The 24,818-nt window shown below is 51.3% G+C and overlaps 1 protein-coding gene across 1 annotated transcript in view; it reads right to left on the bottom strand.

Moving 5' to 3' along the window:
- Positions 1–6,366: 6,366 nt before the first annotated feature.
- ONECUT2 (one cut homeobox 2) overlaps positions 6,367–24,818 on the bottom strand; it is a 19,545-nt gene continuing 1,093 nt past the window's right edge. The window contains exons 3-4 of the mRNA XM_042021553.1: positions 24,617–24,815; positions 6,367–15,098 (exon numbers count right to left, since the gene is read on the bottom strand). Coding sequence (XP_041877487.1) covers positions 14,812–15,098; positions 24,617–24,815 — 486 coding nt within the window. The 3' untranslated portion in view covers positions 6,367–14,811. The remainder of the gene's footprint in view (positions 15,099–24,616; positions 24,816–24,818) is intronic.

Raw genomic sequence — 24,818 nt, 5'->3', positions numbered from 1 at the left:
TACTGTGTTTTTGTGGGATACCTCTGGAGTGCCATAGTTAGGATTGATATGGCTTAATTGCTGTTATTTAAATGGAGATGATCAGCCAGGAGTAATTTACAGTTTTACATTGCAGATGCCTAAGAACAGGCCGCCCCGTGCTGGGGCTCTCCTGAAAGGCTGCCAGCCCACAGCAGAGCTGAGCTGGGCAGGGCCCTGGCACTGAGTGTCCCCCCGGGAGGCACAGGGGCCCCTCCTGCCACCGGGGCGGGAGCAGAGCTGTGACCGTGTCCCGTGGCACTGAGCCGTCCGTGTGGTGGCCCAGCTGGCACCTCCTCGGGGGCACACGTTTACTTGATGTCTTTAGCACTGAAACGCCAGGACCTGGGCACTGCAGGCTGGTTCTTGGGAATTGCTGGTGTCTGGGAAGCAGATGCCACGCTTCTCAGCCAGGTTGATCTGCTCAGGTAACCATGAGGCATGAGTAGTTTGGACCTCTGATCTTTTGAAAACAGGGTGTTTAAAGAGAGAAAAGGCCTCTTGTGGTATATCAGGGGTTTGTCTTGTTCTGTTTTGTTGGAAGAAGTAAAGGTGGGGTACCAAAGGAATGGATGGATGCTGTGTTGAGCACCTGTGGAGGGGTGTAAATCCCTAATACCTCTGGAGAGTTGCTTGCTCCACTGCCATACCTGCTTCCCAGGGTGAGACAGACTGAGATTCCTTCAGTGCAGCACCCTGTTCCTCACAGAAAGAAGTCTTCCTTGACCCTTCATGCCTGTGCCTGTTTCAGTGGCAGGGAGCCAGAAGCTTCTCTTCTCCCTCTTCTCCCTCCCCTTGGTCTCTGCTCGCTGCCTTGGCAGCAGAAAGGAGCACAGTATGTCTGGGAACACTGGCCTTACGTCTCTTGTTGGACAAAGAACTTTCTCTGTTCCACTTCTCTGTGTGACACTTCAGGGTCAGTGGAAAACAATCTGGTCTGTCAAATCTTCCAACTCACTCCTGTATCCTCACAGCTGACCTTCAGGTGGTCCAGGCTGTGACCACCACATTGACGAAGTGTGGAAAGCAGAGGTTAATTTCCTATGAACTTTGTGGTATTATAAATACAGATGGCTTTTCATTTTCGTACTGGAGAGAGTCCTAAAAATCCTAGCTGGCACTGATTCTAAGGCATTACATTTGTCCCCAGTAATAAAAGGTACTTAAAATTCACTTTTGAGTGTTCTAACCACAAGTGGGATAATTACTCTGTTGCTGCTATTAGACCATAATGTAGAAATCACTTAATTTTCCAGCTTTTAGCAGATGGGGCCTGTCTCACGGAGCTGGTGGTACTGGTTGCTGTCAAAGGGTATTTTCATAGAGGTTTCTGAGGAGTTCCTCATCTCTCAAGCCAATGCCCAGCGGGTTGGGTGAGTGTCTGCCCCAAGGAGAGATGAATTCCATGGTGCATGTGCCTTCCTGAGCCCTCCTCAGTGCCATGTCCTGCTGAGTTTGCAGCTCCTCTGCCCCGTAGCTGTTCCCAGTGCCCCTCTGGTGGGCTGGAAACCTCTGGTGCTACTGGCTCTGGGCCTGGTGTGCCCGGATCTGGGAGGCTCTGGTCCCTGGACAGCAATCCAGCTGGGTTGTTCTTATCAGTGACACTCCTCTTGCAGCACTTCAGTCACAAGTGTTGCTCATGCACATATCCCTGACAAGAACAGGCAGTGGGAAGCCAGCCTGTGGGATGTGAGGCAGCGCTGCATCCCAAGGTTTCCTTGGTGAGAGCCGAGTCCTCAGGCTGGGCTGGAGCTGTGGGGGGCTTTGGGGATGGCAGGGGGTCACTGTCCTCCTGCCCCAGCTGGGGTGGCACCTAAGTGCAGGAGTGAGCTGGGCAGGGGATCTGCCCACCAGAGCTGCCAGCACTGTGGAGCTCTGGCCTCAGGATATCGACTGGAAATTGAGGAGTTAGGAACAGCCTGTGGTGTCCTGAGGGAAGAAATGGGAAGTAGTGGGGTGAGGTTGTTTTCCTGCTTTTACACTCTGCAGTTTGGCTTATTTTTTCATTATTGAGTGAATTTTTCTCTTTTGAATTTCTTTCTAACCTGTCCCTTGGTCCTAGCTGCATTTCAGAGAAGGTGGAAGCTTCCAAAAGGTGCTGACACCAAAAGGTGTATGGATGGTGTCGGAGCTGGCCTTCTGCCATCCCCTGGAGAGGAGGATGGCATAGCTGAATTCAGTGGAGCTAGGGTTTCCCTAGGAATACCTAAAAGTTCAGTGAATTCTCCCTTTCCACCATGCACAGAGAGCTGGGGATCACCATGAAGTGTAAGCTGCAAGAGAGAGCAGCTCCTTTGATTTTGTTAATGCCAGATGTGTACAGATCCTTGCTTTTAGCCCAACGTATGCATTTCAGATTGACCAAGGACTTCCATTTGATGTAATACAGCGAATTTGGATAATCCTACTGTGTGTCATTTGCCATAAGGATGGAATTCCAATTAAAGGTTTTTTTAAGAAATAATGGAGCTGTGTGTCTTTGTAAGAGCCCTTTATGCTGGTATTTGGGGTTCTCTGCACCTCTGGTGTCAGGCTGAGGTGAGTTACACCCCCTAAAAAGGCTGGAGAAGATGGTGAATCAGGTATTTGCCCTGGTTTGGGATCCCACCTGTGATGGATATTTTATTCTGTTCCCTGTTAGCGGTCTCTGGGCAGCTCCTTCCTGATCTTACTAATTAAGTGCTTGATTGATTATTTTCTAGAGCAGGGATTGGAGCTGTTGGATACTTAAGCTGATCCACTAGTGAGCTCTTGTGAGCTGGGTTGTGACAGGGGAGAGAGCAAGATGCAAAACCAACACAATGGAAGGTGGGAAAAATGGAGGAGAGCAGTGATAGTTCTTTTCCTGTGGAATCTCCGGCCAAGCTCTGCTGGTTTACTGTCGAGTGGGGATTTGGCTGTGTGAGTGTGGCAGAACTTCAGCAATGTCATATTTGAATCCAAAACCGTGTCTAACATTGTGGAAGCACTTTTCCTTCCTCCTTCTTTCCAAAGGGCTCACTCTCCACCTGCTTTCCTGCTTAGCCGTGTTTCTCTCCTCCCATCTAGAAGTACTTGTCTCCAGCAGCACAGCCTGGGCAAGCGCAAGGGATTTATTTGTAAATCAGCAATTTCAAGCCCTCAGGAGCAGGTTCTGCTCCTGCCTGTAGAGCATGGGGATTTGCAAATTTGGACCAGGTCTAAAACCTGCCTTCTATTTTCCTGCTGAATTTGTTCTCAGCAGTAAGTGCTGGGAAAAGGTTATTTAATTTGAGTCCATTGGCCTGGCTGATGGGCATCCTTCCCATGACTGCACAGAGATGGATTGTCTGTCCAGAGAGGGATCAGCTCCGAGACGTGCGGCCTTTGATCCTCTGGGCTCAGAGGTTGCTCCAGGAGCGGCTGCCCGGTGACATCTGAGCCCCAAAGGCCAACAGAGCACAAGGCCACAAGTTGGGGAGGAAGTGCTCCTTCCCATCACTGGAGCTGTTCAGGACCAGGCTTGGAGCACTGGTCTAGTGGAAGGTGTCCCTGCCTTCCAACCCAAATCAGTCTGGGATCCTGTGAGTCACTAGAGGTGTTGCCTCTGATCCCATTGCTCACGGGGCAAGGAAAGGGACTGTGGAACTGAAGCCTGGCAGTTCCCAGAATGATGGAGAGGGAGCTGTCACGGGGAATCCAGAGCACTCCATTCTTCTCCTGTCATTTTTAAGGATGATCCATAACGTGTGAACATCACCCGCAATCGAGGCCTAATTGTGTTTCTCCAGCGAGCAGGCAGCACTTCCAAGGAAGCTTAAACGAGCACTTAAGGGATAATGCTCGGAGCGGGTCCGGGGGGGCTCCGTGCCCTGGCCCGGCTCCTCACAGCCAAATCCCCCAGCGCTTTTATCCTGGAGTTATTGGGCCATTATGGGCTATGGTTGTCTTTTACAGCCTTGGATTTCTTGTGCTGTCAGGCGGGAGGGGAGGGATGTGTAACATGACCCAAAGTGGTCTTGTTTGTTTTAATCTGCTGGTTTAATATCTTATGGCTTCCTGCCATTATCCCTTTCGGAGCCGGACCCTGGAGTCACTCCTGGAGGTTTGCTGTGTGCAGAGACTGAAGGCAGCTTCCAGTGGGTGCAGCTTGTGGCTGGCAGAGCTGGCCTTGGCTTGTTCTCTGTGTGTGGGGGCATTGGTGACAGCTGTTCCCACCTGATGATCCCACTGTGGTGTCCTGCCACACTGCCTATCCCAAGGCTCTTTCCTCCTGGTTGTTCTCCTTCAGCACCTCCATCCCACATGTGCTGAAAATCAGTGGCATTGCAAAAGCTCCTGCTGTTTTCCTCCAAAAGAAACCCACCTCCCTCACCCTGGAGGGTGTTGGTGTGCAGCTTTCCCTGCAGGCTGCATCCCAGGCTGTTTCCTGAGGGAGTTCCTGCAGGGTTTCAAGTGGTGCGGAGTGTCTGGATCAGAAGAGCTGCCAGCACTTCATCTGCAGTCAGGAGGGACCCGCGCCGTGATCGCTGCGGGTCCCACACGGCACATCATTACTGTCAAGTTCATCCTGACGGATGCACTGCCGTTCCCAGCACTGCCCGAGGAGCGGGAGGAGGAGGAGGATGGGAGTGTGGTGTCTGCTCCTTGGGGCTGGGCTGCTCTGAGGGTGAGTGCTCCCTCCGGGGAGCAGGGACACCATCCAGCCTGGCTGCCACGGGCTGTCCCTGCATCCCTGGGATGGAAGGGCTGTTTTGCTGCTTCGTTTTTTATCATTGCTGACAAAACTGAGGGGGTTTTATAGCATTTTAACCTGGAATAATTGTGATTCTTGGCAGGGTTGGGAAACAGTGAGCTGAGTGGAATTCACAGGAGTGAGCTCCATGGGTATAGAGTTGGCCCTGGACCTGAGTGCAGGGGGCATGGCCTAGCATTGGGAAAAGCTGATGTTGACACAGCATCCCAGTCCAGCTGCAATCCTGCCACACACCCAGCTCATCCTTCAGCTTTTTCGGCAGCTTAATGAAATGGTCCCATTTCCTTCTTCCAGCTGTGCCCACTGCTAAGTGCCTGGAAAATGCATTCCCGGGGGAACAATCCTGCAAGTGAGATGGAAATGACCTGCCGCGGCTGCATTAGTCTCGGTGTCATCGCTTTTGCCTCTTTGAGTGTTTTTTCCCTTTCCATGCTCAGCAGCCATCCTGGTGGCACTGGCTCCTGTGGTCCTCACCACCTCCCTGCATGGGAAGGGGGCTTAGGAAAACACCCCTCACCCAGCCTGTTCGCTCTGGCTCAGCCCCGCGCCCAGGGGCTGCTCGGGGGGCACAGAGGGCTCAGGGCCCCCCTCCTGTTCCCCGGGAGCCCCCTGCACACTCCAGCCAGGGGAGAAGGAGGCTGGAAGAGCCACGTTCTGGGCTCTGTGATACACAGTGCTGAGGAGGCAGCTCTGCCTTTATCTGCACCCGTGGCCACTCAGCAAAGTGAAATGAAGCAGCGTAAATTTAATTAATGGCAGAATCTGGCCCAGTGTCGAGAGAGGGACACGAAGAGAATGAGCATGAAAACAAATTTTTCAGTGAGCTTATTAACCCCAAGGTTAGGCACTGGTGCCAAGGTTAGATCCCAGACAATAAACCCCGCAGTGCCTTGTTACTGTTCTGGGGCTGGGACGGTGCTGCTTGGGGCTCTGAGGTCCTCCCGTGCCCTCCCCAAGCTGACCCTGCTCCAGCTGGGCAGAGAGGGGTGGCAGCTGGAGAGAGGGCAGGAAAGGGCTGGTTTTGTTTGGTTTTTTAAGAGAGAAACACAGGAAAGTGCTTTTCTTGTGCACTTTGTTTTGTTTTTTTCACAGAGACAAAACAAACAAGACTTGCCCACAGCTAGGGTAACTGACTAAACGAATGAATGAATGAAGGCAAACCTGCTACATCCTCCTTGCCATCGAATTTCAGCTCCAGGAACCTCCTGCCTCCTCCCGTAGAGCTGCTTCAGGGAATGAAAGTGCAATTAATTACAAAATTTTATAATTTTATGGTAATTACATTGCATCATGTAATTCTATAACTTACATAAATACAAAGTGATTTATCCTTTAATATCACAGCTACACGAGCTGTGCTCATGGGAGAAGGTGCCAGATCTTTTTCCAAGTACTTTTTGCTCACACTTGGCCAGGCCCTCAGTCCCAGGTAGCACTTTCGGGACGTGGTCCTACACTGGGTCCTGCATTAGTCTGGCCGTGCTCAGCTCTCCTCACCCCTACCTATCTCTGAGAGAGCTGTAGCAGCCCGAGCCCCTGTTTGGCTCTACTCCCCCCCTTGGTGTGGGATTGGGCCGTGGTGGAAAAAACCCTGGGAAAAAACAGGAACTTTTGATTGCACAAGGAAGCAAAAGCATTGTTTTCCTCCTTTATTGAACTTTGGCAAATAATATGTGTGTGTGGGTTTTACATCAATAGCTATAAATAAAACTTTGAAAGCAATGTAATACTTGTCATTGAGATAAAGGACATCTATTGGCACAAATCAGTGAGTAAAAACCCTTTAATGATAAAATAACATTCACTCTTTAGCTACTTTATTTGTCTGAAAAACTCAGCTTACACTCAGTTCAACATATCACCTTCCACGAAGTTAAAAAATGACATAAAATGACATAATAAAATAGACCTTAAATTTCATAATACAAGTACCTTGGCAAATTCCAGCCAGCTGGAGCAGCTCGTGCCGGCCCCGCTGTGCCCTTGCCATGGCCTCACATACCCCTTGTTGCCTCTGGACTGAGGAATGCAGGTGTACTCAGCGCCTGGTTTTACAACTGCGTCGGTGAGGAGTGGTGGCATCTGCCAGCAGGGCTCTGCCGAAACATCCCGGCTCTGCTTATTGCGGAAGAACGTGGAAAGCTTTCTGGAAGATTAACCACTGTTACAATCATCAACTGTCTTACAAAAACCCCTATTTAAAGTTCTTGTATCTGTTACTGTCTTTGGCAGAGAAATCAGGAAAAAAACCCCCCGACTATATTACACAGCTTTCATTATTATCACAACCTACCGAGTAAGGCCAAATAAAAACGTCTCCTTGCACTAATGAAAGCACATCTCTAATATACCCTTAATGACAGACGATATCAACACTCTACCGACGGGACTCAGAGGCCTCCTCAGAAGACTGCGACTCCCCCCTCCCCAAGCCACCTCTTCCACGCAGAGTAAAGGGTACGGAGCAGTTGGTTTGGCTTTATGTCCAGTACGGCCCAGGATCTGGGGGACATCGGGGCTCCAAAGCTGGACCCGGAGAGAAAACACAACCCATTCTTAACTGGGGGAGCTGGGGCTCGAGCGTGAATCCGGCTTGTGACACGAGGGAGAAGTCAAAGGGGGGATAAAGCACCTTAACAAACCTGGCGCCGGGACAGGGGGTGGGCAAGGGGCTGCCGGAGCCGGGGCTGCCCAACAGGCAGGAGCAGCACGGGACACAGCTGGACTGCTCAGATGGACACCCAGGGCAGCCACGGGACAGGTGACACGGCTGGGAGAGCGCTGCTGACCCCAGCTCGTGTGTCCTGCCCGTGCTGGCACAACAGCTGGGACGGCTGGGCCGGGCAGGAGCGCAGGTGAGGTGAGGGGTGGTCCCTGAGCACCCACCCCGGCCGGTCCCCTGCTGTGCCCAGGGCCTGCCATAAAGCCAAAGGAACTCCTGATCCCGGGAAAAAACGCACAGTTGGCTCCGTAGCGAGCAGGATGTGTATTGCCATGTGACTGAATGAATCAAATCGCTGGCAAGAAGCTGCCAGTTGGACAAACTTCTCCTCAAATGGCAATTTCATTGGAACTGAATTTGGGTCTGTTTAACACAGGGACAGACCAGAGCTGACCTGGACACCTGCCCTGAGCAGTGCTGAGCTGCACGGGGCGAAACTGGGCGTGATTTCCCAGCGTAAATGCAAACACAACTGCGCCACAACTGCGAACAGCTAACAGGCTCCATGCATAAATAAATACCATCAACCCAAAGACCTCGTCCCAAACCCAAAGGAAGAAGTTGCCATTAAGAACCACGATGCATCACACTGCTAAGGGTTTGCCTCATGCATAAACATGGGAGCGCTGATTGGCAGTTGCTAATCATAATACTACACCATCACACAGGACAATCAGCTCTTCAGACCAAGTAGCACAAATGTAGAAAATAATCTTTTTTTTTCTCTTTTTTTTTCTTTCTTTTTTTTTTTTTTTTCCCAACAGAGCAAATGAACACAGATTGTTTCTTCAGCAAAATATGAAACTGTAAACTTTGGGCTCATTCTGCAACTTCTCCCCGATCCATAATGACAAAAAAAACCCAACGGGAAGAAATACTGACATACATTTTTAAGCGCACCTTCTCCGTCTAGTACAAAAGCACAACCTAAAACGTATAAAGCTTCTTTTTTTTTTTCTCTTAAATCACAGTTACCAAAAAGAAACAGTGAATAATTTATTACATATGCTATAATAACATTACGCTAAACAGCTATTCTCTATGAGGTATATCTGAGAAAATTCTGTAAGGGATTGCACGGTCTGCGTTGCCAACATGCCCAGTTCGTAATAAAGCTTTGGAACCATGGAGAAAAGAGAGATCGGGGAGAGGGGGGAGGAGGAGGAGGAGGAGAAAGAGAAGGAGAGCCTTTGGTATTATCAGGAGTCTGTTCTTTGCAGGGCTGCATTGCAAAGCACCACAGTACAAAAGCCCACCAGGTACAATTCGGCGGCCCAGTTGAAGCTGAGGTATTCACAGGAAGAATAAAAAAAAGCACAGAGAGGTCTAGACTGGCAAAATCGTTGCTTTGGTTCAAGCAAGGCACTCGTCCCGTGGTAACGTCACTCTTTGCAAGTGAAGCAGGAGTCGGGGGGGCCGCGGGGACCCTGCCAGCTCTGGGGACTGTCTGTGTCCGAGGGCACAGGGACAATCGGCTCCCCCCGCCCAGAAGGCATCCTGAGAATTATTATAGCTTTGTATTGAAGGAACACAGAGAGAGAGAGAAAAGCACACTTGTCAAGTCCTACCGTTTCCAACGCAGACTTAAACCCCCAAAGAAATACAAAATAAAAGGCAACACTTAATTAAAGCGGAGCGTTTGTGTTGAGCTGTTGGTAACCTCTGTGAATCCAAGGGCATGGCTCAGGCAGATTCCTTAGGGAAAGGCCCGGGCCCTGCAGCAGCTGTCCCAGCCTGCGCTGGGGCTCAGGGGAGCTTGGGGGAGTGAGCAGTGCCCAGGGGTGGGTTCGGCTCCTCAGAGTGTTGCTTCAGTCCTATAAACAGCATAAAACAGGCTCAAAACCCAAGTGCCAGAGGGCACCACTAATTCCCCAACCAAACAACCAAACAACTTGGAAGTAATCACTCAGGAACGTGATGCTAATGGAGCTTAATGTAGCCTCGCTTCATTGCTAACTCGAGAAAAGTAATTAATTGATTTTTATCTGAAAACTGTAATTGTAAACAACAAGAAAAGGTGAGGAGGAGGGAGCAGCTCCTGGATCTGTGCAAGGCCGCCTGCGTGGGGGGCACGAGCAGGAGAACCCCACACCAGCCCCTGGGCTCTGCTCAAGCACGAGAATAATAATAATTAGCAATGCTAATTGCTGCTGCAAACACACCCGACACAGGCCCAGGCAGCACCTGCAGAGCCTTTCCCCAGGGAATCTGCAGATGGACAAACCCCAGAGTCACCTCCAGGTCCACACGACCGCTCCATCAGCGGGACCTGGAGTGGGAACGGGCTCCACGTCTCCAGACGGTTTTGGCTGGGAGGAAGGAGTAAGGAACACAGAAAAGGGCGTCACCAGAACTGGCAGCTTCCAGGGAAGCGTTTCTTTGGGAATCTGGGCTCTGCTGGACATTTCTGGGCGTAGGAGAGAACGGTGGGAGTTATCAGAGAGCACAAGCAGAATGCAGACCGCACAGAGAAAGAAATCTTTGGTATCTTTGGTATCATCAACACGATTAAAATTACAAATGGAAAAGTCAGTGAGGTAGCCTCTTTGGTTCTCACTAGAAATAGAAAGGTTTTTTCTGTTTTTTTTTTTCTTTCCTGTTTTTTTTTCCTTTTTCTTTTTTTTCCACACACAGAAGTTCATTCTTGGAAGCAGCTAGTTTAAGGGTTTCTCTCTTTTTCTTGGCATGGATTAATTTCCCTCCAGCTTAAGTTTTAAGAAGCCACAAAGTTCAGGCAAAGTATCCCAGTATCTTTTTTCCCCCCCTATTTTTCTGAATGCACAGTTTTAGGCTGAATATTCATTGCTTGTCCTCAAAGTTCGCTCTGCTGTTCTTAGAGGAAATCAGCTGTAGTGCTTTATAGATAATTCTAAATAAAAAATAAAAACTCTACAAGGGCATCCCTGGGTGATGATGAATAAGTTAAATAAATAAGTTATATTACGAAGGCTTAGTGTGCCATAATAAAGGTACGTTGCGCTTTCTAATCAGGAGGGAAGAAATTAACTTAAATAATTTAAACTTTGATATTTAAACAATCAAAATTAATTTAAAGAAGGAATTAAAACTAGACCTCTGTTATATGGAATGAGTTGTTCATCCCCTGTCTGACAGAACCTGGCTGCTCTACAAAGCAATACCAACTCTGAAGTGTATTTACTGACAGGCTTCGCATCCCTGATGCGCTACAAGAGTCCTATGGATAAATAAGCAAAATTACTCCCAAATGAATTCATAAAAGGCTGAATTAAATAGATACAAATAGGTACCATCAGAGCCTGACCCTGCTGCCTGCATTCAGGCAAAACTCCCACTAAATTCAAAAGCTAAACTGAAACATAATGGGATTCAGACTGAACAGAGATCTCAGGACCTGCCCTAAGACTAAATCAAATAAATTACATTATCAATAGATAATATATTGGGTTAAAACCCACAAGTGTCTGGAAAAAAATAAAACTATTTTAAGCTTTTCCTTCTTAAAAAATTTAAACAATAAAAATTTCCCATAATAAATAGGAAGGAGGCCAAGTAGAAAGTTTCCCCATATCTTAAAAATACTTAGGAATTGTGACAAGCAAGGGAAGCATTGGCCGTGTCCGAAGCCAGCACACTCTTCGCAATACCGTGTCGTTCCCGTGCCTTCCTTCAGGAGAGGAGATCCCCTTCCCTCCCGCGGGGCTGAGTGAGGTTTGCTGGTTGAGTCCTTCGCAGGTCTTTGGATTCAGCTGTAGGTAAGAGAAATCCACAATAAAGCTTTGCAACCGAAGTCAGTGAGCACATTTTCTTTGTTCCTGCATGGGAGATCCAGCAATATCCAAGGTTTCTTGAAAGTTGAATTCATCTTGGCTGTGCCCAAGGTTGTGACTCCAAGTTCCTGGTCGGGAAGATGCTGGATACTCTCTGTACACACGAGTCTTTCGCAGCGCAATAAATAAAGCAACAAGTTACATTACACAGCTCTATAGATTCATCGATACACGGTATAGAGACGGAACACAGCTGCTTGGGTTTGGTGTGGTGTGGGCAGAGCACAGCACAGACTCTGCCACATGGACAAATATCTCCACCACAGTCTCTGGCTCCGACGCTCCTCGTCTGAGGGAGCTGCTACATAAAAGCCGACGAGAGTGGACAGTGAAATGGAAGACGTCACACAGGGCCATGAGAGATGCAGGGATAAAAATTGCAGCAGGATTTTTGGGTGAAAATGGCTTGTGACTGTTGATAGATTTGAGGCCCCAGCCCAGAGAAGCCTCATGTGTGTTGCTACTCGGCTGTAATGTTGCATAACAAACACTTCCACAATTTGGAGAGAACTTCGCTGAGGAGAAATCTGTAAGTAATTCAGTACCTGATCTAAACTCCCTTTGTTGGGGCTATTGGATGAGCGCTGAGCAGGAGCAAAAAGCCCAGGTCTTTGCTCCCAGGCTTCACCAGAAGCTGTGGGCAGCTCCCCTCTGCCTCTGGGGAAGGTGGCTATCTGGATGTCCCTCAGGTGAGTGCCCCTCAGGTGAGATGAGCTTCAGTGAGGTGTCCCACAGCCAAGCACATGCTCAGAGATGCCTGGGGCTCATTCCCTGTGGGATACAATGCAGTTCCTTGCCCCATCACTGCAGGAAGGGGAGGTGAGGAATGAGCACTGGGGTTTTCACTGGTCCTGTGTCATCCCCTGCCACTGCAGATTGCAGGGGGACACTTCCAGCACAAGACACCTCCCCTGAGGGCAATGCCAAGTTCAAAATGCACCAGGGGCTGATTTGATGGACACTTGGGTGGGAATGAAGGTGAAACTTCAATATGACCACACCACCTCAGCTGGGCCCTGCTCCACAGCCTGCTGGCTCCAAACTCCCCACTCAGATATCTGGTATTTGGGTGAGGAGCCCTCAGAACACATCAGTCCAGATCGGGACCATTTTTGGCAGCTTTATTCCATGTCTGACTACAAGGATTCTCCAAATCTCTTTGGGATCTGCCTGGAAATCTCTGCTGAAGGATGCTTTGATTCCCAGAGCTGGCACATGCTGTCAGTTCAGCTGTGAGGATCCTGAATTTGCTTTCCAGAAACTTTTCCTGTCCTGAGCAGACGAGGCTTCTTGGATTTTTTCCTATTTTAAGTGCAGTCATTGGAAAATGACTGCAGTGGTTCTGTGAAGCAGTTAAAATGAAGCCCTTGTTTAAAGGCAGAGAGGAGCAAGATGCGCTCTGGCTCTGAGGATAAATTTGGACATGTCATGATTTGGATCATCATGACCTGGATCAAAGAACATTACAAGGCTAATATGTCAGAAGCAACTCCTGAACTGCCCCACGGACTCCTGAATACTTGGGTTTGGTTCAGGTGGAGGTTTGGAGCCGGGCTGTGGTGCTGCTCAGCACTCACAGTGACAGGGATGGGAACACACATATTGCAAGTTTTATCCCTGGGGAAGAGAAAGAAGGGTGGAGGTCACTCGACCGATGTCACGCACAGGAGGGTGGCTGTTCACAGCTCCAGACACACAGGAGACCAACACACAAGTCACACCCAACCCACAAGTGTTTCCTGGAGGGAGGAGACGTACCAGCGTAGTATCCCAACATCTTGCACTTGGAGCCCATGCAGCTCTTGGAGAGACGCCGTGTGGGGCGGAAACAGGGAAAACATAAACTAACACACCCTTTTGGTTGCGCAAAGACTCACGAGTGGTTACCTGTCCAGAGACCAGTGGGGCTATGTGCATTAGTCGTGCAAGAGGAGAAACTAACTGAAACACAAGTAATGAGAATCCTCATCTTTGGTATTGTAGCTGTTGAGGTTTTGGTTGCTCTGTTCCTTGTTCTTTTGAAAAAACTGCATAGGCACAAATTAAAGACAATCTTCAACTTTAAGATGACTTGAGTTGTCAAATGAAGCAGCAATCGTACTGGCTTTGCTTTGTTCTCATTCTCATCAACCCTTTCTTTGAGATCTGCTTCCGAAAATGTCCAAGATGTCTGTCGAACACAGTGTGGTACTCGTTTGCTTCCTGACATGCTTCCTTGGTTTTTTTAAATTTTTATTTTATCTTTCAATGGAACAGTTTGTTGCAGAAGTAGGTGCAGAAAATGTTTCTTTGGTTTCGATTAAGTAGTACATAAAAAAAGTCTCAAGTGTCTCTAGCGGAGCACAGCCGCACCGGGCCGGTCACCAGCCAGCGGCCGTTCCGCCACCGCCGGGGAGGCTCCGCTGCACGGAGCTGGAGAGAGGGCTCGGAGCTTGCCAGGCTTCCCCAGCGCCAGCCAACCACCCGCACCAGCGATGACAAAGAGAAATGACAAGTTATAAACATCTTTGGCTTGCAGAAATCCTGTCTCTTTGGTGTGCTGTGTTCCTGCCAGCTCGGGGAGCTGGCAGGGAAAAGGAACTTAGGGATGCAATAGAGCTAAACGCGGCACATCTGAAACGGTCCGTGGTATCTGAAGGGCTTGTTTCTGTTTCTTTTCCTGCTTGAAAGTACCATAAAATATTGAAAAAATGAACAAAAATACATTGAACACTAAAAAGGTTTCGGTAACACAGCTGTTGCCGAGGAGAAACCAGATTCCTGGAAACTAAAAAGGATGCAATAATGTAAATAAATCTGGATCTTCCAAAACATTGCGTTGCTCCATGAACTGTAGCAGTTCCATCGACCTCCTGAGTGTGCATTAGGTACAAACACAGAGCTTGTGAGGAACTGCCAGCTGTGCTTGAGGCTCGTGCCATCTCCGTGGTGTTCCCGGGATGTCAGGCTGCAGCTGGCACAGCTGCCCTGGGCAGCCCAGGGCCGGACCATGGCTGTAGCTACCGGCTTTGTGCTTGATACTTTGAGCTCAAGAAAACTGAATTTTTCTGATCCAAGAACAAGCTGATTCAATCAAACTAAAAAACCAACCAAAAAAACCCTAAATCTGATTTTTTTTCCCCTAAAACACTTAACAAAACCATGCCTGAGTTTAAAAACAGGGTCTTGGGTTTTTAGTATCTGACTTTGTGCTCCGTTGTCATGTGGCCGCAGGGTGGTGTGGCCAGCACACGGCAGGCGCTGGGCACGGGAGGCTGCCGGGCTGGCAGCGGCTCCCGCCGGCCACGGAAACCTGGGGCTCAGGAGAAACCTGCCTCAAGAACGACTCCCCTACGTTTCAGACCTGCTTCGCCTGTCCTGAGCATAGTATTGTGTGGAGAGAGGTTAAAGTGGAGCCTGCGCCTGCTAAGACTGACGAGAAGCCGGAGGAATGTCCTCGGGAACAGCTGGGCTGGGGTTGGTTGCGGGGGGATTGTGCTTTAAGTCACCAGCGAGGGACCCTGCTGCGAGGCCGCTCTCTCTGCGCTGTGCCGGCCGTGCCGCGCCCCTCACGCCTTGGTGCAGGTGCTGGGGGCTGAGGAGGAGCCCCCGGAGCTCAGGTCGTCCTGCCACTTCTCCAGGCTGCGCCGGCGGGCGTTCATGAAGAAGTTGCTGACGGTGGTGAGCTCCAGGCCCAGCTGCTGGGAGATGGTGATCTGCATTTCTTTGGAGGGACGCTTGTTCTCCTTGAAGATGGCGAAAAGCGTTCGGCGCTGGAGGTCCGTGAAAACCAGGCGGGATTTCTTCTGGGAGTTGTTCCGCTCTTTGTTGGGCTCTTGCTCTTTGCGTTTGCAGGCTGGGAAGGGGTGGCAGAGACAGAGAGAAAGTGTCAGGGTGGTGCCCACAGACCCGGACGGCCACCGCAGTGGCAGGCACTGACACACGGTGAGCACAAGTGTCACCAGCTGAGCCAGCACCGCTCTGGCACATGGAACCTGAGGGCTCCCACAGGAGTCCAGTGGGCTGCATTGCTTTTACATCCTCAATACCTCTCAATAGCTAGGAGTAACAGTTGAACATAATTTTAATCCCTTTAAACAGCCCAAACCCCCATCAAAGCTCCAGTAGCAGCAACTTTGTGTGACCACCAAGGGGAAAAACCGCCATGGACTCGCTTGGCCTCCCAGCACAGAGGGTCAGGCACTGGCTCACCCTACTCCTCCCCTGCAGCCTGACTCCTGCAGTGCCACCACCCCAGGGCACTGCTCCCACTGCCAGTCCTCCTTCCTGGGGCATGTCCCAAGAGTGAAGCCAGGCAGAAGCTCCTGTCAGAGCTCAGGTCAGGCAGGGCAGCAGTGCCGGACCATCGCTGCACTGAGCGATGCTAATGGATCCTAAAACCCATCTGTATTAATAGCTGCTCTGTATTTATTAGCAGAGAGAGAACAGCAAGTGCTGAAACCAATACCGCTGCCGGAGCACACCCACACTTAAAAATAGCCTGCCCAGGCTGTCTGCGCTGGGCACAGGGAGAAAATCCATATGTTGACATGGTTAGGTAATGTGCCGGGACAAAATGAGCCCAGAGAATTGATAAGTGGGTGGGTTTTAAGCAGCCCTGTTAAATAATTCTGCAGGTCTGGAATGTGAAATGAAGCTGGCCCAAAAGTAAAAGTCGGACTGTGGCAATGCCTGTAATTAACCCAGTCACAGCTGTACCTGTGCTCAGCCACTGTGGCACCGACTGCCTCGTTCTGTGCAGGGCCAGGATCTCACAGCATTTCTGCAGGAAACTGGAGTATTTTGTTGGAGTGCCTGACCCTGACCCCTCTCAGCTGCCAAACTGCAGTGGCTGCAGCAGAGCTGCCTCTGGGAGGGAGGTCAAGGTCAGGCCTCAAAATATCCCAAAGTATAAGAGGAGGATGGTCCTGAGAGTCAGGTTGAGACCCAGACAGGGGTTGTGGGTGAATGTTCCCAGCACAGCCCTCCCAGAGCGGTGGCACCAGCACAGGGCTCCGGCTGGAGCCACGGCAGCAGGAAGCAGCATGGATGCTCCTGCCTGGACATGCCAGAGGCATCAGGGGGAGCTGGCACCTGTGTCCCAATGGCCAGACTCGCCCTCTCCAAGGGCATTATCCCAGAGGCAGCAGGAGGGAAGAATTTGGGCTCTCTGACTGCACCTCTGACACCACACAGATAATATCCTACTGCCTGCCTGAGCTGAAAAAGCAGATTTTAAGCTGGGTTTACTTTGCCAAGTGTCCGGAATCCATGCCGTGATGTCCCCGGTGCTGGGGACATGACGAGCACAAGCATCTTTGCTGCAGCTTCTAATCGGTTCCGGGACACTGGGATGAGTGGAGTGTTTCCTACCATCACTAATTTATGTCCAGAGATACTCTGCGTTTTACAGTTATTGGTATCTGATAATAAATAATGCAGAGGTATGTGCTTTTTGATGCATTCAGTAAATACTTTCCTTGAACTGTTGAGTTTGCTCTTGAAAAGGCCCCACAAAGGCAAACGCTGCACCTGACGTGCATCTCTCAGCAGAGAAAAATGGGGTGAGCACTCTAATAAAATCAAGTGATTTTCCGGGAAGAAAGAGAAAGGTTTTAACAGCAGAAGGAAGGGAAGAGACCGTCTGGATTCTAAGCACAATTTGATTTATTAGCTGCGGTTAAACCTGAACATATCCTATGGAAGAAAACGGACAACCGGCACGAACTGAAAGCCATAACTGTGGGAAAAAAAAAAATACAAAAGCTTCCTTTTTCTTCTGCACTGGACTAAAGATGCTCTTCCACAGAAACAATATAGGAATTGCTCAGAAACAGGGTCAGTGCTGCATCCCTTAGCATGGACCAAGAGGAGGCCTACAACTTGAAGAGCATTAAGAGGGTGCAGGGACCTGACGCTGTGCTGTGACACACTGAGGATCATCCCGCTGAATACCCCTACTAATAGTTCATTTGTCTGATTTTCTACAACAATGACTGCTTTTCCATTTTCTTCCCCACAAGAGAGGAACCTAGCCAGCCCAGGCATTCCAAAAGCCACAAATCCTGAAAAATATCTAGGAGCTCTAGTGCTCAGCTCAATCCCACCCTCTGAGCCCTCAGGCATGGGGCAGGGATGTTCCACGGCCTCCCTCCTTCCTCGGCTCCTGCACTTCTCCAGGAGGGAGACAGAGATGAAGACACAAAGGTCACCAGCATCAGAAGGAGGAGGAGGCCAGGGAGGAGTCTCAGGGGCCGGAGCAGTGCCTGAGAAGCCCCAGGAGAAGCTGAGCCACTTGCCAGGATACTGGAAATACCAACAACACAGCTCCTGTGCCTCTCTGGTTCTGGATGTTTTTACCGATGGCAAAAGTGGCTCTGCACCCATGAAACAAAGAACAGGCGCTAAGGAGGAGCCAAGCAGAGACCAATATTCCCTTAATCCGGCAGTAAGTCCTCACTCTCCATCGTTCCTAAGGACAAGCCGTGAATATTGATCGCACCTATGTGGTTTGTGTGGGTGCAAAGTCACCCAAACCCAGTTATCTGTCTGATGGAACTAAAACTGCTCCTCAATTCGATTTTGGAGAGGACTCAATGTGAGGGAAATGTAATTACTCTGGTAATACTGAACACAATGAAATGACCACCAAAGCGTTTTCTAAAGATTTAAAATGTTTTTCTTTTGCTGTGATTCACTTAAAGCAAGCCCTGGTATATCCCTGTTACTACAATCTCTTAAAAACTAGGCCTCAGAAATCAATTTGATTACCTCTCTGAATTAAGTATGCACGAATGAGAGCGATTGAGATCAATACAAATTAGGTTAAGTACTCCGCTGTGTACAAAATCATTATGGAACAAGGAGCAATCAGAATGAAGATGCAAATAATCACATTGTCAGGGTGGGCAGCCAGTGCTGCTCATCCCAGCTGCTGCATACACACCAAACCCCTAATTTTTGAAACCCTAGGAATGCCCTTGATGGCATTTATCCAGAAAAACAGATTGGATGTGTAGCACAAAGTTAATTCTGTTCTTCCAGAGAAATTCTTCTTGCTCATCCATTGTAGTGGTGAGGTGTTCCCTGTTTGGAGATCCAGGGATTCCTGCAATGCTCCAAAAAAGAAGCTCACAGCCCGGCTGTTTCCAGCCAGGAAGGTGTTTTCTTGGTACCCCACCTGATTTTTCCCTGTCAATCCTGCACAATCCCCACAGAATGCCACCCCTCTCCAAGCCCTGCATCCTGCAGCTCTCTGAGAAGAAAAGATGAATGGTTTTGGGGACATGGCTCCTTTATGTTTCTTCCTGGCACGCCACAGCTCTCAGGCTGTTTGTGTCCAGTCTCCTGTAAATCTGCTGGATGGCTGGAATTGGGCTGTAAATTCTGCTTCCTCCCTGCAGTGCTGCAGCACCCACCTCAGCACAGGATTTCTGACAGGAGCCTCTGGGTACCACTGGAACCTTCCAGCACAGCGCAACTCTGGATCCTTCTGGCTGCACTCTGAGAGTCCCACACGTCTAACACCTGGGAGATTTATGCTTCCTCTTGTTCTGGAGATTCTCCCTTTTGAATCCCCAAATAGTTTCCAGCTGAATTATAACACTTGCCAGTGACAAGGATTTATATTCCCCTTGTCAGAGCACAGGGGTGAAGCCAGGCCTTCCCCGTGCTGAGTGCTCTGCCTGTTGGAGCAGCATCTCAGTGGTACCCTGGAGGTACCCGAACACAGCTGTGACTGGAAGGACTTTGGGCATCTTTTCCAAGGAAGGGCTGGGGATTTAAAGCTGAGGTGGGTAAGCAAGAGCTGAGCAAGAGCCTGAAATCTTACTGCAAGGGGAAGGACAGATCTAGTGAATCCTTGCTGTGTGCTCCAGTTTTCAGGAATTCTGACCCATGGGAGAAAGTAGGACATAAGCATTTCCTTTTACTGCCTGTTATCGATAGGGTGGAATTAGGAAGAACAGGAGAGGAAAGGACAGGAGCAAAGCTCCGCCAGGTTCTCCAGGAAAGCCAGACCTGTGCTGCCCTCCAAGCTCTCCTTGCACTTCAGCTGAACACACAAAGCAAGAGCAGCCCTGTTTCTCCACACATTCAGGTTCCCATTTCCTTCTTCCCAGGGGCTTAGGAAAGCTCAGCTTCAGCAGGAGAGGGTCCCTGCTGGCAGGCTCCAGAGTGGTGGAGGTGAGGAAGAGAGGGGAGAGGGGCCATGGATCCCACCATGCCCACAGGAAGGAGTGGGCAGGACAAGCCCACGGGAGAAGGAACACGGAGAAGAAGGTGTGTGGGAAGCTCTCTGAGGAAGACTTCCTTCTGCTCTTCCTTCCCCTCCTGCAGCCGAGTGCTGCTTGCCAAAGCTTAATGCCTCAGCACAGGCCCCGTGCTCCCATCCCATTATGAGGGGATGAGAACTGCTGGAAAATCACCACTGCTCATAAATATGTTCCCTGCTTACTGAGAGATATTTTGGTCTCGGAGACAATTTGCGTTTTGGGAACCTGCCAGCCTCTATCGCTTGTCTAATAATTCCTCTGTGCAGCATTTACCAGTGGTTTGAGTCCCTTTTTTCACAATGGAGCAGTTTGATTTAATAGCTCAAAAACCCCAAACAACCCCAAAACTCTCCAATTTATTTTTTGATTGCATTTCTCTCTGCCATCAGTGAGTTGTCTGGCTGATGTTATCACCAAACCCATTTGAGATTAGTCTGTTTGGTATGATTTCTGTGTGCAAAACCCTCTATAAATCAGAGAGCCTTTTATGCAAAAGTCTGCAAGATTGATAGTGCTGGATACAAAATCTTTTACCTTGGAAAAAGAGATGTATTATCTGTCCCGTTGGATATAGTTCTTTCCTTGCATATTCATGGCCCAGGTATGATGGGCTTTTTCCAGAGAAGACAGGAGACAAGATGGGAGACTTAAATATAAATAGATTGCTATCAGAAGGAAGGGAGTGTTCTTTTTTGCTGTGTCTAGTGGGGATAAGATGAGAAGCAAAGGATTTAAAAGACAAAAAGTGAGATTAAGGCCAGTCATTAAGGGTTTTTTTGTACCTGTAAGCCCTGGAAGAGATCACTTAGGTAAAAAATCCCCCTCTGGAGATTCCTGAAGAAAGGGGCAGACTGTCAGGACAAGTGATGTCTGCAGTCCCTTTCAGCCCTGCTTTCCCTCTGAGATCCATTCTCCGTACACCTGCAGAGCCCCGTTTCCACTCTGAAGGCAGCTCCAGGGGAGCTGCTCTGATGAGAGGAGTCTGCTGCCTTTAGTGCTTGGAGGCTCGGCACAGCCGTGTTGGGTACTGCAGGAAGCTTGTCATCTCCCAGTAATGGCTAATTGGAAGGGAAGGAAAAGCTCCTGCAGCTGCTGGATGGCAGCAACATCCAGGACAAGGTTTTGTGAATAATACCAGGGAGGAGCACCAGGGATGAGCACCCGGGGCCACAGTGCAGAGCCAAAACGCCCCTACAGTGTGGGAAGAACCAACACCAGTCACTGGGAAATAATCCTTTTGGCAAAAATGTTCTCTCCTTTATGCATTCCTCGCCACAAATAAATTGTGGCAATTTTCAGCTGCAGAGGAATACTTGAGTTTGGGCTATTCCAGTTCAAACAGTGATGGGCAAGAGATACACAGAAAAAAAGAGATGCTGGGGAAAAATCTGATAAGGAAATAGTGAAGAACAGCTTCAGAATGAGTAACACATGATGACCAATTAATTGTTTCTTTTAAAAAGTAGGGGGAACAATATAGAAATACATTTAATCACAAATGTACTCAGAACTAACTTTACCAAACAATCAAGAAACTGATAAAACTCATCTGCTTCGCCAAAACAGATTTCTGTGTAGCAGAAATGCCTTCAGAAATGATGTGGAACAAAGAGCTGGGGCAGGGTATTATTTCGGAAAGTTGGTACATGAGAAATATAAATTATCAGCCGGCACCACAATTTACCGCATGGATTGTTCAAACACAACCACTAATCTATAGCTGAAGAGAGCACCAATATTTCAAGCCACTAAGCACCTTTCAAAAAACCTTTATGTACCTGTATATTTAGTTCTACACTAAGAAATAGTTTTATAAATAGGCAATGTGCCTGATACAGATGTTATCATGCCTTAATTTTTAGCTGGAGATACAGACAACAACATAGTCTCAAAATCCCGGGAAGAAGCATTTGGTAGGGCACAAAGAGGCAGGGGACAGGCAGACAACTGTCCACAGCCCATTCCTCACTGTGAGACCCCTCTCCTTGGCCTGGGGGACTTGGGGGTGCAGGGGCTCAGCCTGGGATGTGGCGCTGCCACCGCCCACTCCTGGTTCCGTCACCCACGGCTCGCCGGCCCCGGGCGTCTCGCCTCGCTCCTGCTCCCGCTCTCCTCCTCCCTTCCCTCCTTCCCTGCTCTCATCCCTCTCCGCCGCTCTCCGTGGTACTGACGGGTCTGAGCACGGAGCGGGGGTCGGGCAGCTCTGCACACATGAATCATTGATGGGGTTTTGGTACAAAAGTGTTAAATCATCAATAAGGCGATCCGGCACCGAAGAAGGTAAACAGGCGGCGGAGCGCTCTGCTGACCCCACAGAAATTTAGGGACTGTATGTCGGGGCCGCCGGGGCTTTCCCGAGACCTTCCCGCGGCGGGGAGGGAGGGCAGGAAGGAGGGTTGGGAGCCCCGATCCCCCCGTCCCGAGGGCAGCCCCGCTCTCCCGGCGGGAAGCGGCGGGAGCGGGGGAACCAGCCCGCTTTGGGGGCGAGGTCCCGGGCTGATGCCGCCGCCGGGGGTGGTTTTGTGGGAAAAGTGTTTGTCCCACCCTCTCAAAGCCCCCGTCGTGCCCCGGGGGCAGCGCGGTGTCCCCGGGAGGGCACTCGCCGCTTCCCCGGCCCCAGCCGCAGCGAGACACGGTGACCCCAAAAGGGTGCTCTGCCCTCGGAGCTCCAGAGCACGCACGGAACTCCCCGTTCACAGCGGGTCCTGCCCGCACCCTCCCGCACAGAAAGCCCCAGCACCGGCTCCTGACGGAGGAGTCTTAAAGACCCCCAAGAAGAGACAATAAGCAGAGAAATAATAGGATTAAATTAGATTAGGTTAGAATAGAATAGAATAGAACAGAAAAGAATAGAATAAACAGCACTATATATCTTCTGTAATAATAAGAAATACTAAGCACACCCACCCTGCTACTGCTCCCACAGGGAGAGGGGGATTTCCCTTCAAGGACAGTAGATTTTTGCCCCACTTGGGAAAAACTTCCAGGACTGTGGGGCAAATAGCTGGTGGGTTTGGTGGTTTGTTTTTTTTTTTTTTTTTCAAAAAACCCTGAAATACTTGTGGCTTTTCCCCCATGCTCATAGGGATTTAAGCAAATGAGTAAAGGGGGAGAAGGAAGCACTGAGGCAATGGGGCCGCATATTCACACGTGGTAATAAAAGAAAATTAAAATAATCGATTTCCTGAAGGAAAAGGTAATTTGCAAAGGTCTTTCCTGCTCCATGGGGAATCCATGCCCACTCAGCACCTGAGCTCTCTCCAAACTTTACTCCGGGATGCAGAGGCATTCAGGGGGACTGGTAAAGCAGAGATCCAGAATTATACAGGCATAACTCTGCGTGCAGCTGTGATTCCTGATTTTCTGTTCTATATGTAGGGCTCCACGGGGAACCCCCACCCGGGACCAGTGCTGGGAAGGAAAAGCACCAGCCACGTTACTGGAAATGAGCCGGCTCAGGTTCCAGATCAATGAAAACTGGGTCCACGCGCTGATGCTCCTGTTGCCAGCATTAATGCTCTTTTAATCTTCTAAACATTATCTGCATCGATTTCCCTCTTGATACACGTTTGTGAAGGCGACACCACCGTGTGCTCGGCAAAAAACCCAAACCCCTTCTTGTCCCTCCAACGTCCCTGTCACAGACAGACCTCGGCACCTTCATTTGGCTGCAAACAGAGAGGATGCCCGCGGGTGCTGGACGGGATGAGAGGAGTTTGCAGTTGCCGTTAGAGCCGAGGAGGGGATCAGCATCCCTCTCCCGACGGGCAGCACAGCCGGGACTGCCCCACACCTCGGGAAAGCCCGAGCACTCTCCGTGGGGATTTTGGAGACCCCAGGCCGTGGGTGTTTAACCCGCAGCACCTCTGGTTAGGGGTCGGGCAGGGATTACGGCCATCAATCATCCATGGCTGCTCTTTGCCCTGCTCTGCCGCATCTCAGCCCCGCTCGGCAGCTGCTCCTCGTGCAAGGACTCTCTGTGCCCGGTTCCGCACCGCAGAGACCCCCGCGTCCCCTCAGCCCCCTCCGGGTGTGCCAGCAGAGCGGGCAGCCCTGGGGACAGCCTGCTGTGTCCCTGGCCACTGGGGACCAATCTGCCCGCGTCGGGATCAATTGAAATAAAAGAAGGACTGACTCGGTGGCACAAACATCCCCGGATTTTCGTCGCTGTCAGAGCAGAGCGGCCCGGTCCCTGGCCCCCGCCCCATGCCGCGGTCTGTCCCACGCGTTTCTGCCCGCGCCAGAGCCCCCCGTGTCCCTCTACACCCACGTCCACGGCCGTGCGGTTCCCGGGGAGCGGGGAGGCAGCCCCGGCCGTGCTCCGCGGCGGGGCCCTGCCCTCACTCCCGCGGGACCGACCGGCCGGCGACCCCCGGGCACCCACCGCGCCGCGGACGCACCCCGCACGGCCCCACGGCAGGGACAGCTCTCGCCGGGCGTGTCCCGCTCACCCCCGGTGCGGGCGCTGCTGGGGATCGCTACCGGGGGTCGGTACCGGGGGTCGGTACCGGGGGTCGGTACCGGGGTCGCTGCCCGCCGCCCCCCCCGCGGCCCCCGCAGAACAATGGGGGCTGCGGCGCCCCGCGACCGCGCCAGGGGGCGCCCGCGCGCCCTCCGCGGACAATGCGGCCGGGCCGGGGCTGCGGGGGCTGCGCGGGGTCCGGCCCCCGCCCGCTCCCACCGGCCCCGCCTGTCCCGGGGCCCCGGAACCCCCCCCCCCCCCCCCCCCCCCGCTGCTCCCGGCAGCGCCAGGAGGGATGCTCGCGGAGAGCGCGGTGCGGTGCGGAGTGCGCACCTTCAGCACCCGGCCCTGGAGAGCAGCCCCGGCCCCGCCACCGGGCAGCGGTAGCGGCAGCGGAGCGCTCCTCTCCGCCGGCCCCGAGCCCCGCACAGCCCCGCCGGACGGAGCCGAACTGCGCGGTGCCGGCGCTGCGGGAGGTGGGAACCGGCCGGCCCCGCACAGCCCCGTGGCTCACGGCGGAGCGCGCAGCGGGGAAGCGGCCGGGCCGGGCCGGCGGAGGACGCACTGCGGGGCCGGCGGGGCAGCGCTGAGCTCCGGCGGTCGCGCTCCGCTCCCCGCAGGGCGCTGGCCCGCACCTACCTGCCAGCCGCAGGGCAGACATCCTCTGGAACTCCGGCTCCTGCAGCCACTTCCACATCCTGCGGAACGTCTCCCGGCCGGACTTCAGTTTACTCCAAGGCTTGGGGTTCCGCAGCAAGTCCGAGAGGGTCCCCTGGGAGCGGCACAGCACTCGTTGGGCGAAGATGGCCTGCGGGATGCTGTAGCGCTTCAGCTCCGCCGT

Source organism: Corvus kubaryi, unplaced genomic scaffold (assembly GCF_017639235.1).
Source record: "Corvus kubaryi isolate FWS band 111438036 unplaced genomic scaffold, C.kubaryi_AGA036_p1.0 37149, whole genome shotgun sequence".
Taxonomy (NCBI): Eukaryota; Metazoa; Chordata; class Aves; order Passeriformes; family Corvidae; genus Corvus; species Corvus kubaryi.
Note: the sequence above shows the minus strand (reverse complement) of the source record. Positions and strands in the feature narration are given on the sequence as shown.